This window comes from Bombina bombina, chromosome 3, assembly GCF_027579735.1.
Source record: "Bombina bombina isolate aBomBom1 chromosome 3, aBomBom1.pri, whole genome shotgun sequence".
NCBI classification, from domain to species: Eukaryota; Metazoa; Chordata; class Amphibia; order Anura; family Bombinatoridae; genus Bombina; species Bombina bombina.
Genome location: NC_069501.1, coordinates 1166155211 through 1166171968, shown reverse-complemented (window position 1 = coordinate 1166171968; position 16758 = coordinate 1166155211). Strand labels below are relative to the sequence as shown.

At 38.0% G+C, this 16758-nt stretch overlaps 1 protein-coding gene across 1 annotated transcript in view; it reads left to right on the top strand.

Moving 5' to 3' along the window:
- The window catches only part of YAP1 (Yes1 associated transcriptional regulator), a 473031-nt gene extending 456651 nt beyond the window's left edge, over positions 1–16380 (top strand). Inside the window, exon 8 of the mRNA XM_053705585.1 lies at positions 8288–16380. Within this exon, the coding sequence (XP_053561560.1) occupies positions 8288–8526 (239 nt within the window). The 3' untranslated portion in view covers positions 8527–16380. The remainder of the gene's footprint in view (positions 1–8287) is intronic.
- Positions 16381–16758: the final 378 nt, after the last annotated feature.

The window sequence follows — 16758 nt, the reverse complement described above, 5'->3', positions numbered from 1 at the left end:
TGGGCTCTTTGCCATTTCCTGTTGGGGAAGAGAATATCCCACAAGTAAGGATGACGCCGTGGACCGGACACACCGTTGGAGAAAGTAATTTATCAGGTAAACATAAATTCTGTTTTTCCATTTCCTTTGGACTGGGGGTTATGGGTAAGGGAAGTGACACTTAACAGCTCTTTGCCTCCTCCTGCTGGACAGGAGTTAAATATCCCACCCCACTAGTAATTGGAATGAATTTGTGGACTCTCCATGCCCATAATGAAAGAAATTTATCAGGTAAGCATAAATTTAGTGGGGTTTTTTTCCCCGAGTCCTATATTTTCTGTTCTTTACTTCTTTTCCTACCTTTTCTTCTGTTAAGTGTGATCAGTCCATGGGTCATCCATTACTTCTGGGATATTACTCCTCCCCAACAGGAAGTGCAAGAGGATTCACCCAGCAGAGCTGCATATAGCTCCTCCCCTCTACGTCACTCCCAGTCATTCTCTTGCACCCAACGACTAGATAGGATGTGTGAGAGGACTATGGTGATTATACTTAGTTTTATATCTTCAATCAAAAGTTTGTTATTTTAAAATAGCACCGGAGTGTGTTATTACCTCTCTGGCAGAGTTTGAAGAAGAATCTACCAGAGTTTTGCTATGATTTTAGCCGGAGTAGTTAAGATCATATTGCTGTTCTCGGCCATCTGAGGAGTGAGGTAAACTTCAGATCAGGGGACAGCGGGCAGATGAATCTGCATAGAGGTATGTAGCAGTTTTTATTTTCTGACAATGGAATTGATGAGAAAATCCTGCCATACCGATATAATGTCATGTATGTATACTTTACACTTCAGTATTCTGGGGAATGGTACTTCACTAGAATTACACTGTAAGAAATACATAAAGCTGTTTAATAACTAGAGATTATGTTTAACGTTTTTGCTGGAATGTAAAATCGTTTTCATTTGCTGAGGTACTGTGTGAATAAATGTTTGGGCACTATTTTTCCACTTGGCAGTTGCTTAATCTGTTTTCTGACAGTTTCTGTTCTCCCTCACTGCTGTGTGTGAGGGGGAGGGGCCGTTTTTTGGCGCTTTTTCTAGCATCAAATATTTCAGTCAGCAACTCATTGTATTCCCTGCATGATCCGGTTCATCTCTACAGAGCTCAGGGGTCTTCAAAACTTATTTTGAGGGAGGTAATTTCTCTCAGCAGAGCTGTGAGAATTATAGTTTGACTGAGATAAAAAACGTTTATTCTGTAATTTGTTTCCTGCTTTCAGAATTTGTTATCTTTGCTAATGGGATTAAACCTTTGCTAAAGTTGTGTTGTTTACAAGGATTGAGGCTATAACTGTTTCAATTTATTAATTTTCAACTGTCATAGATCTTCTGTGCTTCTTAAAGGCACAGTACGTTTTAATATTATTCTAATTGAATTGTATTTCCAAGTTGCAAGTTTATTTGCTAGTGTGTTAAACATGTCTGATTCAGAGGATGATACTTGTGTCATTTGTTGCAATGCCAAAGTGGAGCCCAATAGAAATTTATGTACTAACTGTATTGATGCTACTTTAAATAAAAGTCAATCTGTACAAATTGAACAAATTTCACCAAACAACGAGGGGAGAGTTATGCCGACTAACTCGCCTCACGTGTCAGTACCTACATCTCCCGCTCAGAGGGAGGTGCGTGATATTGTAGCGCCGAGTACATCTGGGCGGCCATTACAAATCACATTACAGGATATGGCTACTGTTATGACTGAGGTTTTGGCTAAATTACCAGAACTAAGAGGTAAGCGTGATCACTCTGGGGTGAGAACAGAGTGCGCTGATAATATTAGGGCCATGTCAGACACTGCGTCACAGGTGGCAGAACATGAGGACGGAGAACTTCATTCTGTGGGTGACGGTTCTGATCCAAACAGACTGGATTCAGATATTTCAAATTTTAAATTTAAACTGGAAAACCTCCGTGTATTACTAGGGGAGGTGTTAGCGGCTCTGAATGATTGTAACACAGTTGCAATACCAGAGAAAATGTGTAGGTTGGATAAATATTTTGCGGTACCGACGAGTACTGAGGTTTTTCCTATACCTAAGAGACTTACTGAAATTGTTACTAAGGAGTGGGATAGACCCGGTGTGCCGTTCTCACCCCCTCCGATATTTAGAAAAATGTTTCCAATAGACGCCACCACAAGGGACTTATGGCAAACGGTCCCTAAGGTGGAGGGAGCAGTTTCTACCTTAGCTAAGCGTACCACTATCCCGGTGGAGGATAGCTGTGCTTTTTCAGATCCAATGGATAAAAAGTTAGAGGGTTACCTTAAGAAAATGTTTGTTCAACAAGGTTTTATATTGCAACCCCTTGCATGCATTGCGCCGATCACGGCTGCAGCGGCATTCTGGATTGAGTCTCTGGAAGAGAACATTGGTTCAGCTACTCTGGACGACATTACGGACAGGCTTAGAGTCCTTAAACTAGCTAATTCATTCATTTCGGAGGCCGTAGTACATCTTACTAAACTTACGGCAAAGAATTCAGGATTCGCCATTCAGGCACGCAGGGCGCTGTGGCTAAAATCCTGGTCAGCTGATGTTACTTCTAAGTCTAAATTGCTTAATATACCTTTCAAAGGGCAGACCTTATTCGGGCCCGGGTTGAAAGAGATTATCGCTGACATTACAGGAGGTAAAGGCCATGCCCTGCCTCAGGACAAAGCCAAGACTAGACAGTCTAATTTTCGTTCCTTTCGTAATTTCAAAGCAGGAGCAGCATCAACTTCCTCTGCACCAAAACAGGAAGGAGCTGTTGCTCGCTACAGACAAGGCTGGAAACCTAACCAGTCCTGGAACAAGGGCAAGCAGACTAGGAAACCTGCTGCTGCCCCTAAAACAGCATGAATTGAGGGCCCCCGATCCGGGATCGGATCTAGTGGGGGGCAGACTTTCTCTCTTCGCCCAGGCTTGGGCAAGAGATGTTCAGGATCCCTGGGCGCTAGAGATAATATCTCAGGGATACCTTCTGGACTTCAAATACTCTCCTCCAAGAGAGAGATTTCATCTGTCAAGATTGTCAACAATCCAGACAAAGAAAGAGGCGTTTCTACGCTGCGTACAAGAGCTCTTGTTAATGGGAGTAATCCATCCAGTTCCACGATCGGAACAGGGACAGGGGTTTTACTCAAATCTGTTTGTGGTTCCCAAAAAAGAGGGAACTTTCAGACCAATCCTGGACTTAAAGATCCTAAACAAATTCCTAAGAGTTCCATCGTTCAAGATGGAGACTATTCGGACAATTTTACCTATGATCCAAGAGGGTCAGTACATGACCACTGTAGATTTAAAAGATGCTTACCTTCACATACCGATTCACAAAGATCATTATCGGTACCTAAGGTTTGCCTTCCTAGACAGGCATTACCAGTTTGTGGCTCTTCCATTCGGATTGGCTACAGCTCCAAGAATCTTCACAAAGGTTCTGGGTGCTCTTCTGGCGGTACTAAGACCGCGGGGAATCTCGGTAGCTCCATACCTAGACGACATTCTGATACAAGCTTCAAGCTTTCAAACTGCCAAGTCTCATACAGAGTTAGTGCTGGCATTTCTAAGGTCACATGGATGGAAGGTGAACGAAAAGAAAAGTTCACTCGTTCCACTCACAAGAGTTCCCTTCCTGGGGACTCTTATAGATTCTGTAGAAATGAAGATTTACCTGACAGAGGACAGGCTAACAAGACTTCAAAGTACTTGCCGCACCCTTCATTCCATTCAACACCCGTCAGTGGCTCAATGCATGGAGGTAATCGGCTTAATGGTAGCGGCAATGGACATAGTACCCTTTGCACGCTTACACCTCAGACCACTGCAACTGTGCATGCTAAGTCAGTGGAATGGGGATTACTCAGACTTATCCCCTTCTCTGAATCTGGATCAAGAGACCAGAAATTCTCTTCTATGGTGGCTTTCTCGGCCACATCTGTCCAGGGGGATGCCATTCAGCAGACCAGACTGGACAATTGTAACAACAGACGCCAGCCTTCTAGGTTGGGGTGCCGTCTGGAATTCTCTGAAGGCTCAGGGACAATGGAGTCAGGAGGAGAGTCTCCTGCCAATAAACATTCTGGAATTGAGAGCAGTTCTCAATGCCCTCCTGGCTTGGCCCCAGTTGACAACTCGGGGGTTCATCAGGTTTCAGTCGGACAACATCACGACTGTAGCTTACATCAACCATCAGGGAGGGACAAGAAGCTCCCTAGCTATGATGGAAGTATCAAAGATAATTCGCTGGGCAGAGTCTCACTCTTGCCACCTGTCAGCAATCCACATCCCGGGAGTGGAGAACTGGGAGGCGGATTTCTTAAGTCGTCAGACTTTTCATCCGGGGGAGTGGGAACTTCATCCGGAGGTCTTTGCCCAAATTCTTCGACGTTGGGGCAAACCAGAGATAGATCTCATGGCGTCTCGACAGAACGCCAAGCTTCCTCGTTACGGGTCCAGATCCAGGGATCCAGGAGCAGTCCTGATAGATGCTCTGACAGCACCTTGGGACTTCAGGATGGCTTACGTGTTTCCACCCTTCCCGTTGCTTCCTCGATTGATTGCCAGAATCAAACAAGAGAGAGCATCAGTGATTCTAATAGCACCTGCGTGGCCACGCAGGACTTGGTATGCAGACCTGGTGGACATGTCATCCTGTCCACCTTGGTCTCTACCTCTGAAACAGGACCTTCTGATACAGGGTCCCTTCAAACATCAAAATCTAACTTCTCTGAAGCTGACTGCTTGGAAATTGAACGCTTGATTTTATCAAGACGTGGATTTTCTGAGTCAGTTATTGATACCTTAATACAGGCTAGGAAACCTGTTACCAGAAAGATTTACCATAAGATATGGCGTAAATACCTATATTGGTGTGAATCCAAAGGTTACTCTTGGAGTAAGGTTAGGATTCCTAGGATATTGTCTTTTCTACAAGAAGGTTTAGAAAAGGGTTTATCTGCTAGTTCATTAAAGGGACAGATCTCAGCTCTGTCCATTCTGTTACACAAACGTCTGTCAGAAGTTCCTGACGTCCAGGCTTTTTGTCAGGCTTTGGCCAGAATTAAGCCTGTGTTTAAAACTGTTGCTCCACCATGGAGTTTAAACCTTGTTCTTAATGTTTTACAGGGCGTTCCGTTTGAACCCCTTCATTCCATTGATATAAAGTTGTTATCTTGGAAAGTTCTATTTTTAATGGCTATTTCCTCGGCTCGAAGAGTCTCTGAATTATCAGCCTTACATTGTGATTCTCCTTATTTGATTTTTCATTCGGATAAGGTAGTCCTGCGTACTAAACCTGGGTTCTTACCTAAGGTAGTTACTAACAGGAATATCAATCAAGAGATTGTTGTTCCTTCTTTATGCCCAAATCCTTCTTCAAAGAAGGAACGTCTACTGCACAACCTGGATGTAGTCCGTGCTCTAAAATTTTACTTACAGGCAACTAAGGAATTTCGACAAACGTCTTCTCTGTTTGTCATTTACTCTGGGCAGAGGAGAGGTCAAAAAGCTTCCGCTACCTCTCTTTCTTTTTGGCTTCGTAGCATAATTCGTTTAGCTTATGAGACTGCTGGACAGCAGCCTCCTGAAAGAATTACAGCTCATTCTACTAGAGCTGTGGCTTCCACTTGGGCCTTCAAGAATGAGGCCTCTGCTGAACAGATTTGCAAGGCTGCAACTTGGTCTTCGCTTCATACTTTTTCCAAATTTTACAAATTTGACACTTTTGCTTCATCGGAGGCTATTTTTGGGAGAAAGGTTCTTCAGGCAGTGGTTCCTTCTGTATAAAGAGCCTGCCTATCCCTCCCGTCATCCGTGTACTTTTGCTTTGGTATTGGTATCCCAGAAGTAATGGATGACCCGTGGACTGATCACACTTAACAGAAGAAAACATAATTTATGCTTACCTGATAAATTCCTTTCTTCTGTAGTGTGATCAGTCCACGGCCCGCCCTGTTTTTAAGGCAGGTAAATATTTTTTAATTTATACTCCAGTCACCACTTCACCCTTGGCTTTTCCTTTCTCGTTGGTCCTTGGTCGAATGACTGGGAGTGACGTAGAGGGGAGGAGCTATATGCAGCTCTGCTGGGTGAATCCTCTTGCACTTCCTGTTGGGGAGGAGTAATATCCCAGAAGTAATGGATGACCCGTGGACTGATCACACTACAGAAGAAAGGAATTTATCAGGTAAGCATAAATTATGTTTTTTCCTTGGCTATGCGTCAGACTACCATAGAGGTTGGAGGGTTATATAGAGCTCCTGGGGTTTGGGAATCTTTGCTTCCTCCTAGTGGCAGGGAAGGTAATTCCCAGGATTAATGGATCGTGGACTCTTGCCACCATGAAAGAAATTCTTTTATCAGGTAAGCATAAATTATGTTTTTGTCTTTCCAATCTATCTGTTTCCTTTACCATTAAACGGAGGAGAGGTGGGAGTAATTAAAGCTCCTGTTTGGGTTCTTGGCCTCCTAGTGGCAGGAATTATATCCCACATGTTATGGATTTCCTATGGACTCTTTTATAATCCAGTGGTGTGTATAATCAATGCACACCACTGCCAGCTATCTGAGCATGCATGGTGTTTGAATCCTGATTCTCTAGTCACATGTAGCATATGTGTGTATACCGCTGAAATAGTAACTTTTAGTAGAAGCATTTTAGCTGATGGAAGTATATTGCACAAATGGTTTTATTTAAAATTGAAATGCATTAATATATATTTTGATTTTGACCTTTCCTTTTAACAAAGAACGTTACTCAACACAAGCCAAAATAAAAAGGAGAAACAGAACCTAATACTGTACCAATGTAGTCTCTGCCCAATGTAGACTGGAGGAAAAATGGTAATACACGCTATTGCCTGTAGCCTCCCATGTGAAATGACAATATTTAACCAAATGCAACATTAACCCTTTAACAACCAGCGCCTTACCTTGTACTTGGATGCTACACTACAGAAAAAACATAAAACATAAATTTATGTAAACTGGGGAAGGGAAGAGAGCTGTTTATGAGAGATCAGGTAAGGATCAGGGGGTAGGAGGTGTCAGGTTAGAGGGTAATCTCTACACTATGGCTAAACGTAACCTTACAAGCTACCTTATTAACCCCTTAACGGCTGGGAATTTCAGAAGGTGGCGCGCAGCTGCAATTAGCAAACTTCTTATTACCAAAAAAGCAGTGGCAAAGCCATGCATGTCTATTTCTTAACAAAATGGATCCCAGAGAAGCTTTTATATCCATTTGTGTTATTACGGCATAAACAGTATGTAAATAATTTCAGTGAGAAACTCTATTTCAGTTTAAATGAAGTAATAGCAAACATGCTAAAAATTCTCTGCTCTTTTAGGTAAGTTTACTAAAATTCCTGATCCTTAAGGAGTTAAATACATTTTTTTTTCTGCCAAATTTCAAAGTTATGTCTATTTCTACTCCTCCTGTACCTAGTGACAGCCATCAGCCAATCACAAATGCATATATGTATATTCTGTGCATTCTTGCACATGCTCAGTAGGAGCTGGTGACTCAAAAAGTGTAAATATAAAAAGACTGTGCACATTTTGTTAATAGAAGTAAATTAGAAAGTTTTTTTAAAATTGTCTGTTCTATCTGAATCATGAAAGTTTAATTTGACTTGTGTCCCTTTAATGGCAGGCCATAAACCAGGTCCCAAGCCCTGATTGAAATTATAGGGCACATTATAATTGTATTTATGTACAGACAGTAACCTTGCACTTGTGATCAGTCATGTTGTAAAATCATGGGGATTATTTTGATACTAGACATATTTGGTCGCCCAGTCACATGAAAATGATTAAAACATATTCTGAAAGATTATAGTATGTCTGGAATGATGATACTGATGTGTATTGGGGAAATACCTGTTGACCATCAGCCTCCTGACAGGTTTACTACAGCAACAAGTCCTTCAAAAAGAAAAATACATTGCTTCTGACCAATAAAACATACTAGAACCTGGTTTTAGTTAGTCATGATGTATTTAGATGTTCCGATGTATGTCCTTGTCCATTTCAGTAATTCAAAGAAATTCACTTTTTGACAGAAAAAAAGAAAATATCAACCCACACTACTAATACTTTTTACCTCAGGATATTATCATGACAGTTACATATTTCTTGTGTAATTTCCAGTGGTATTTTAGTGTTGGAATTGGAGGATTTTAGTGATTATAATGTACTTTAACCACCATCTTTTTAAAAAACAAATATAATTAATCGTTCACTGCCTTTTTTAATTGCACAGGTGATGCTATCAGCCAAAGTACTATGCCCACCCAACAGAACCGATTTCCAGATTATTTGGAAGCACTTCCAGGAACTAATGTGGACCTTGGTACCCTAGAGGGAGAAGCAATGAATGTGGAAGGTGAAGAACTGATGCCAAGTCTTCAAGAAGCTTTGAGTTCTGACATCCTTAATGACATGGAATCTGTTCTGGCAGCCACCAAACTAGATAAAGAAAGCTTTCTTACATGGTTATAGAGGCACGTTTATAAAACTGTGGGCCAAGTCTCCTAAGGATATAAAAATCTACAGTGCTGTATGCTCAATTGAAAAAGAGTGTATGACAGACTAAATCTCTTTTAAAAAGAACAAACTGTGAGCATTGAAAGACATCATTTCCGCCTTGTTTTCCTCTCCCATTGCTGCTTCAAGATTTCAGAAATGTATCTCATAACTGAGAGCCTAAAGAGCCAACCAATTTTCTTAATTTTTAGCTGCCTTTTAATGTATTAGTGTTGTATAAAGATCTGACTGATTATTGGATGGATAAATAATGGATAACGGCAATGTTTGGAAATATCATTTTTTTAGGAGATCATTACCAACCTGCCTACCATTACAAGAGACTAAGGAAATATTGCCCTGATATAGATGACTTTTGTATAAAAATAATATATATTATTGGATTTTAGAATTAGTATAGCAGCAATGGTACCCTGTCATGAGGAGTACATGCTCAGTTCTTTATCCAAGATCAGTTGATGGTTTTTAAACTAAGAAATATTGAGGGCAACACATTGATGTATAATAAAGTTACAGAAGAACATTTTTATATACAAAATTTCATTAGATTATTACAAAATTATTTTTTGTGATGAATTGATATAAAACATTGATAATTAGAATCTGATTTTTAAGTGCTTTTGAACAAAAATAAGACAATGGCATGTTTCAAAACTATGGAATGTTTGGTGGTTTTATCATGGATTGGTAGATCTGGGGATGTTGCATGCTTGCAATGTTTTAAACCACCCGGAATAGTGTGGAACCAGCAAAACATTTTTGGCATCCCTAAAACTGACTAATTTTGTACTGTGTATACGTAGATGAGATAAAAAAGAAAGCTTAATATAGAATTTCAAGAACATCTTCTTTGCTGCTGGAATTTGTCAAGCCCTGCAGTAAAGTTATATGATTTAAATATTTTTTTAAGTCTTATGAAAAACCCTAGTCACCTTGCCTCCCTTGAGAGTTGGTACTTTTTATCTCAAACTTACAGTTGCTTTGACTTCTTACCCATGGTGAACAGGTTATTTCTTTATAATAGTACAACTTTTGGAACATTGTCTTACACTGAGCACTCAACTATTATAGTTGTTGTAGTAACTATTTGACTTAAAATTGTAAAACAGTTCATGATCTATACCTTTTTTTTTTTTTTTAACTACAAATACACACACTTTAGCATATCCCTTTTGAAATTTCTGTTTGGCTTTTTTAGGACTATATATGGCAGCTTAGATGTATTTAAGGACTTCAGCTAATTAGAATTTTTGTAAAATGTACATTTAAGCCCTTAGTTACTTAAGAATAATAATTAAAAAAATTAGTTTTGGATACTGCTGCTTTAGCCTGTTAGATATATTGCTTTACCATCAATTCATTTGAGTAAAGTATTAATGAATTGCACTGATGGAAACAAAACCTGATAATGCAATACTTTAGATTTTTTTTTTTGTTTCTTTTGGGCAGAAGGATATTAAACTTAAAGAAAATTGAAATAATATCCTACACATAGACAATTATTTGTTTTGGAGGGGGGGTTAAGTTTTTTATTTTGTTTTAAAATAATTTGTCTGTTTAGACTTAAAGTAATGGTAAATACAAGCGTTTAACAAACGCTAGGATTTACCATCACTAAAAATAAAGTGCAGTTTAAGTGATCAGATATTAAAAAAAAAAAAAAAAGTGCTAAACTCACCCTTTCTGTGGAGCTGCACTTTGCTAAACTCAGCTGCTCCAGCCGCCCGCGGCATAGCGCTCTTTTACCAATGAGGTGATGCTTGCACCTCTAAACCAATAGCTGTGCGTGCATACAGAACACTGTCTGTTGACACTGAAGGAGAGTGATTTGCTGTGGGCTGAGTTTAGCGATGTGCAGCGGCACAGAAAGGGGAGGTTTAGCACCCTTTTAATATCGCATCACTTAAACTCCACTTTATTTTTAGTGATGGTAAATCCTAGCGTTTGCTAAACGCTTGGCTTTACCATCACTTTAAAAACGTGCAGAGAATGCAGTTTTGTGAACTGTGGAGACCTAAATATCCATTGCTGATTGCCTGCTACAAATAACTCCCACAGATTTACTGGTTGCCAGAGGCAAGCCTGACAAATAAGTTGTTAGCACACTAAGCAGTAATCTTAAAGGGACAGTAAACATCTTGTAATTATTATACATTTCTGTTGTGCTGCTAAAGAATAACATATCAGCCAAGTTTTTAAAACAAATTAACATCCTTTTTTTCTGTAAATATTTTTAATAGCCAAACTTAACCCCCCATTTGTCTTATTTGGAGGAGCCAATCTGGGCTTTAGACAGCCAACTACTAGGTCATAAAGTTAGTATAAAATGCATTTATTTGCAGTTATCAGTTAAAGCCAATTAGGGACAGATATTTACCAGAGTTAGCCTTGAAAAGTCAACAGGGTGCATTTCAAGTTCTGATTATAAGAGTTATATCAGTTTTCAGAGCTAAATTAGATGAAAGGGTACACAATAAATAATGAAAATATATTGCAAAGTAGTTTTTGCTATGTATAACTAAACATTTTATATAAAAAGCTCAAGGTGTTTACTGTCCCTTTTTTTAAATACCCTTAATTTGAAGGAAAAATATTATCATGCCCTTTCTAATTAAAGCTACGTAAGGAATCCATGTATATATGCAAGGCTAAATATTTAGGATCTGGCAAGAATAATTTGTCCTCGGTCAAGGACATCTATATATCAATATATGGAGGAGAAAAAAAAGCAAAATGTTTGCAAACAATATATTGTAGGAGCTGTAGTCCTTACATTTATGAGGTTATACGATACGGTTTACATTTACTTATAACTTCTTTACTCAGTGTGTGTATGTAAGTCTGCTCAAAGATAAATATATGGGAAAAGGCTTGATTTCTTCTAGTTGGTTAGTCCAAGAAATTTCCTAACACTGTATGGATTAGTAACTTAGGAACTTGGTAGTGTTGAGGCAAAGTCAATGTATCTGCATCTGTCAGTGGTGGCAGCTTTTTCCAAATGATAGCCTTTGTCACTCATATTTTATTGCTTTAGACAAACAAAATCTAATCCTTGGTTAGTAGTCGTCATAGACATTTAAAGGGACATTATACACTCATTTTTTCTTTGCATAAATGTTTTGTAGATAATCTATTTATATTCCCCATAAAGTTTTTTTTTTTAAATTAATGTATAGTTTTGCTTATTTTTAAATAACATTGCTCTGATTTTCAGACTCCTAACCAAGCCCCAAAGTTTTATGTGAATACGCTCGACTACCTACTCCAGCTTGCTCCTGTTTGTGTAAAGGGTCTTTTCATATGCAAAAGAAGGGGGAGGGGGGGAGTGTCTTATTTGCCACTTGCAGTGGGCTTTCCAGCTGCCTTTTCAACAGAGCCAAACTGACAGCTTCTAAGTAAGTTTTTAAACAGTTTTATACTGGATTTTTATATCCGTATCTGTGCATATTATTCTTTATAGTAGTGTCTATTACATGCAGTTATATGAAAATGAGTGTATACTGTCCCTTTAATAGATATTTAATTAGTTATACTGCTACCACTACCGGAGTGTCAACAAATTATAAATTTCCTTAATAGAATGGTTTTCCATGAACACATTGGGCTAGATTTTTCAAGCAGGGGCGTCCGCCCCAGCTCACCTCTGGTGGGCAGCAATCCGCTGGCAAATTCAACATTGCACACAAGTGCTATTTTGCGCTCATGTGCATTCCCGCCCGCGCACAGCCAATCACACGCAGGCATGAGCTTTTGACCGGGGAGATTGGAATTCTCCACCTAAAAGGTGGAGAAGAGGGTAGGTAAGCAGCGGTCTCGTGAGCGCTGCTTGATAATTCCTGACTGTAGGTTCCTTTGTGAGAACCTACAGTCGTAGGGGAGGATGCGGCTTGATAAATCAAGCCCCTTGAGTGCTTCGTGATTTGTGCACATCAGACATGGCAGCACCTCCTTTTCATCTCCTATAAAAACACCATTAGAAAGATTTCTGATAATATAGTAGATCAGAACCATATTGTGTCTACACACAATAATAGATTGCATTGATCTAAGAATTTCCTTTGCACACTTAAAAATCTAACATGCACTTTACTGTATACACTACATTTTCTACCTCTGCTAAGCAAAAATAGCCATAATCATTTTGGATTTGTGTTGCTAAATATGTAGTACAAAATGTTAATTTGTTGAAATCTTCATTTACAAGTTGAATATTTGTTTGTGGTAGGAATTTGGAACTTTAGTAATCTTTATTAGTAAATAAGAATACTACTTTATAGAACAAGCATAATTAAAGGGGCATTGTACTGTAAATATTTCTCCTCTTTAATGTGTCCCAACAATTTGTGTTACCTGCTGGAGCATTAGCAGCCAAAAGTGTTAAGGCACCTGATGAGCAGCTCAAATAATAAAGTACTCCAAATACTCAGTTCATAGCAATTGGATAGATACAAACTCTCACCTCACCCGTTGTCATCTAGACAGAGGATCCCAAACAGTCCGTGATACCTCGCCAAACAATCCAAGCCGGTCTTGGGGGAATCCCCGGTGGCTTCTAGCTCAATGCGCACACAATCGCCAATGTTAAAGAAAATTATTCCCTCCAGGAGCCTTCGGGCTGTCGCGGGTCCCCTATTCGGTTTACTCAATGTAGGCGGGTGACGTCATCAATCTGTTGCGATCTCCTTGTAGTGGTGGGTGGGAGTGATCATTGCAAGGGGAAACCTCAATGATGTGCTACACCCGTTCTCCGGTCACAACATCTCACGAACATCCAATAGAGGATTACTCTCGTTGAGAATTAAAAAGTAACTTTTATTATACAATAAAAGTTACTTATTCCCCATGAGAGTGCTCCTCTATTGGATGTTCGTGAGATGTTGTGACCTGCTGGACCATATCAAATTGTTTTGAAATAACTCCTTTACCTTTAGTTTGTAAATAGTTGCTTTTGCCTAAACAATTGACAGAAAGCTGCAATCAAATTCCTAGTGGGAGACATAGGTAATACAATGTTCCTTGTCTACCGCTCTTTCTAAGAATTTGCTATTGTGTAAAGACAGGTAAGATATGGGGGTATTAATGTATATAGAGAGATACAATTTGGAGGTCTTCTATTTTTGCAGGCTCAACCTATTTATATGGGAATGTCCTTGAAAACAATGGATTAAGGCTTCAATCATCAAAACAAACATCTATAGATGCTTATCAAAATAAACAAAAAGTAGCAATTTCCCATACATTATATTCTGTGTCTTGTAGAAGTCACTGGGAACACGTTTTTAATGTAGAAATTTCCATTTAAGGAGACAGAAATTGAACAATAATGCAGATACAGTGTGCCATTTTAAATCTTTCTCTTTTACTTCTATTATCCAATTTCCTTCATTTTTTTTTGTATTCTTTGTTGAAAAGCAGGTTATGTAGGATTTAGGATTTTTTAATGCACTACTGGGAGCCAGCTGGTAATTGGTGGCTGCATATATATTCCTCTTGTCATTGGCTCACCTGATGGGTTCTCCTAAGTCCCAGTACTGCATTGCTGCTCCTTCAACAAAAGATACTAAGGGAATTAAGGAAATTTAATAGAGATCAATTGGAAAGCGAAAACTTTGGGGTCTCTTATAACATGCCAAAATTCTTATGTAAATTTTACCTGGTATTTCTATCTCAACATTTTGTTTATGGCTTTTTATAGAATTAAAATGTATTCTTTTGAGCAGGATATCTCGGGGGGGTTTCTCACTGCATTGATATTTACTTAAAGGGACATTCCGGTCAAAATTTAAATGCACATAGATTAATTACATCTTTGAATAGAAACATATTTGCAATATACATGCATTAGCAAAAATGCTTCTAGTAAAAGTTATCACTGTTTTAGTGTTAGCATTTTTCTCTGCATGTGAAGCATAGCTAGACATGCTCAGTTCACCAGCATTTTAAATGCTGTACCTGCTTAGAGTGCCAGTGGGGACTGAATCATGTAAGAAATTAACAAATTGAGTCATTACCAGATGGTACAAGCACCTTAGGCTCTCTGAGCAAGTGCTGTGATTAAAATGCTGGTGCACGGTGCATACTTAAATACACTTTTGAAACAGCTGTAGCTTTTATTAGAAATATTTTTGCTAATACGTGTAAATTACAAAAAATACTTCTATTCAAAATTGAAATAAATCCATGTGGATTGAAATTTTGGCTGGAATGTCTCTTTAATCCAGTCTCATCTGCATTCTGAAAGCACAAAAGGATATGCTCAAATGTTTCATTAATGTTATTTGTATACCAATCTTAAAATAGTTTATCTTGCAGATCTCTTCAATGCTAAAATATTAGACATGTTCTCCTTTATACTCCCTGACTTCTAAATAGAGACACCCTCATTTTTAGTGTGTTGACATTATTTTAGAAAGAAAAAAAGCTATTTAATAGCAATTTAAAATAAAATGTGTGCAGGTTTTTTATTAAATACTCAAGACTACATTTATTTAGTATTTAAATGTGCAAGTACAAATGCACTTTGTAAATATACAGTTTGTGAATCATCTCAGGATAGTCTAATACTTATCCTTGAGGACTGGAGACCAATCCTTTTTTAAGTATCTATCTGTATGAGCTTAGGTGGGTCAGTGTCTCTGGTAAGCATGTTAGCTCAGGCACTTAGATTTTTACAAACTGACAATCTGGACTGTCTCCAGGTATTTGAGAGAAATCTTAGGCAAACCTGTTAAATATCATAAACTGTAAAACACTTGTAATTTCCATATTTTTGTCTGTTATAAGCTTTATTATCAAACTTTCCAACTTTTAAATTGTGACCTTATCTTCCCTTAAACCAAAGAATGTTTTTAAGTAAAATGACGCAAGACATTAGTAATTGCTTTGATTGTACAGTTGTTTTAGGACTGTTTCTCCATAATTTTCACACAGACTGAGAGCAGAGATTCTGTACGCAACTTATTTTTAAAATCTAAAATCTTGGCATTTTAGACTTTCAATAATGACAAGACTAATTCAATTTCTCAAAGTGTTTAACATAATTGCAAATATTTTCTTAGTTTCTTAAATGAAGGGTTGGTAATAAAGTATGCCCAAGCAAATGAGATCAGGTATTTGTAATTCACCTTGAAGATATAATAATCTTCTTTATATGTAAACTACACACTGTTCTAAATTGTCAGTATATCCAGAAATTATGCCTAAAATGAATTGCGTGTAATGTATGGCCAATCTTTTATATATTTGAATAGTGAAATGCATTTTTCATTTATTAAAGAGTTAGTTTTGTCTTAGGAAATCTGAAGAATTCGTAGAGCAATATACCAATCAGTGTTTGAACATATTCAATGCAAAGTAAATAACACTAAACGTTTTGCACATCTGATAAATTGATCAGATTGATGTGCTTGATAATCCTGTATTTTTTTTTTTTAAATAAAATCTTTATCATCTTGAATATATGTAGTATAATTGTTTACGTTAGTTGATAAAGCATGCCAGTATATTAGGTACATAAATTCTGTTACATTTTCCTTATGTAATATCTTAAAATTGGTGATTTTGTTTCATATACCTGTACTTAAGTACAAAGCTTTGTATATTTGTAACTATTGTCATGCTATATAACTTTTCCCACCAACCTGCAGACCAAAAACTTGTCATGCCTTGTCAGCAATATGTATAATTCAAGTTATTGACAATCTTTATCTTTTTTTTTTTAACTTGATATTTTGGTTCTGAGTGAACCTCACACACTACACTGATCAATGCTGAATATATTTTTACCCACTTAATAAAATGTATATATTTCTTGTTTGTTTCTTTTTTGTGTCAAATTATTTACTTTCCTATTAAACTACTGAATACCTTGTATTGCTATACAAACAAATATATGGTACTTGTATTTTTTAGATTAAACAATTGCACACAGTGTTAGTGTCTAACGATCTGGCATCAGCCTTCATATGGAACCTGAGCCATCGATCATGCTCAGATTATATATCCAGGCAGATGCCTGTAGCTTTAGAACACCAGAGACTGCTGCAGTTTCCTGCAGCTCTGATGTATATATACACAATGCGGCACGATAGGCAAAGTACCGCATGATGTGTGTGTATATATATATGTCCATTTGGGTTAAGGGGTTAAAAAGTTAAACTTTACCTGCGGCTAATGTTGATTTGTGGG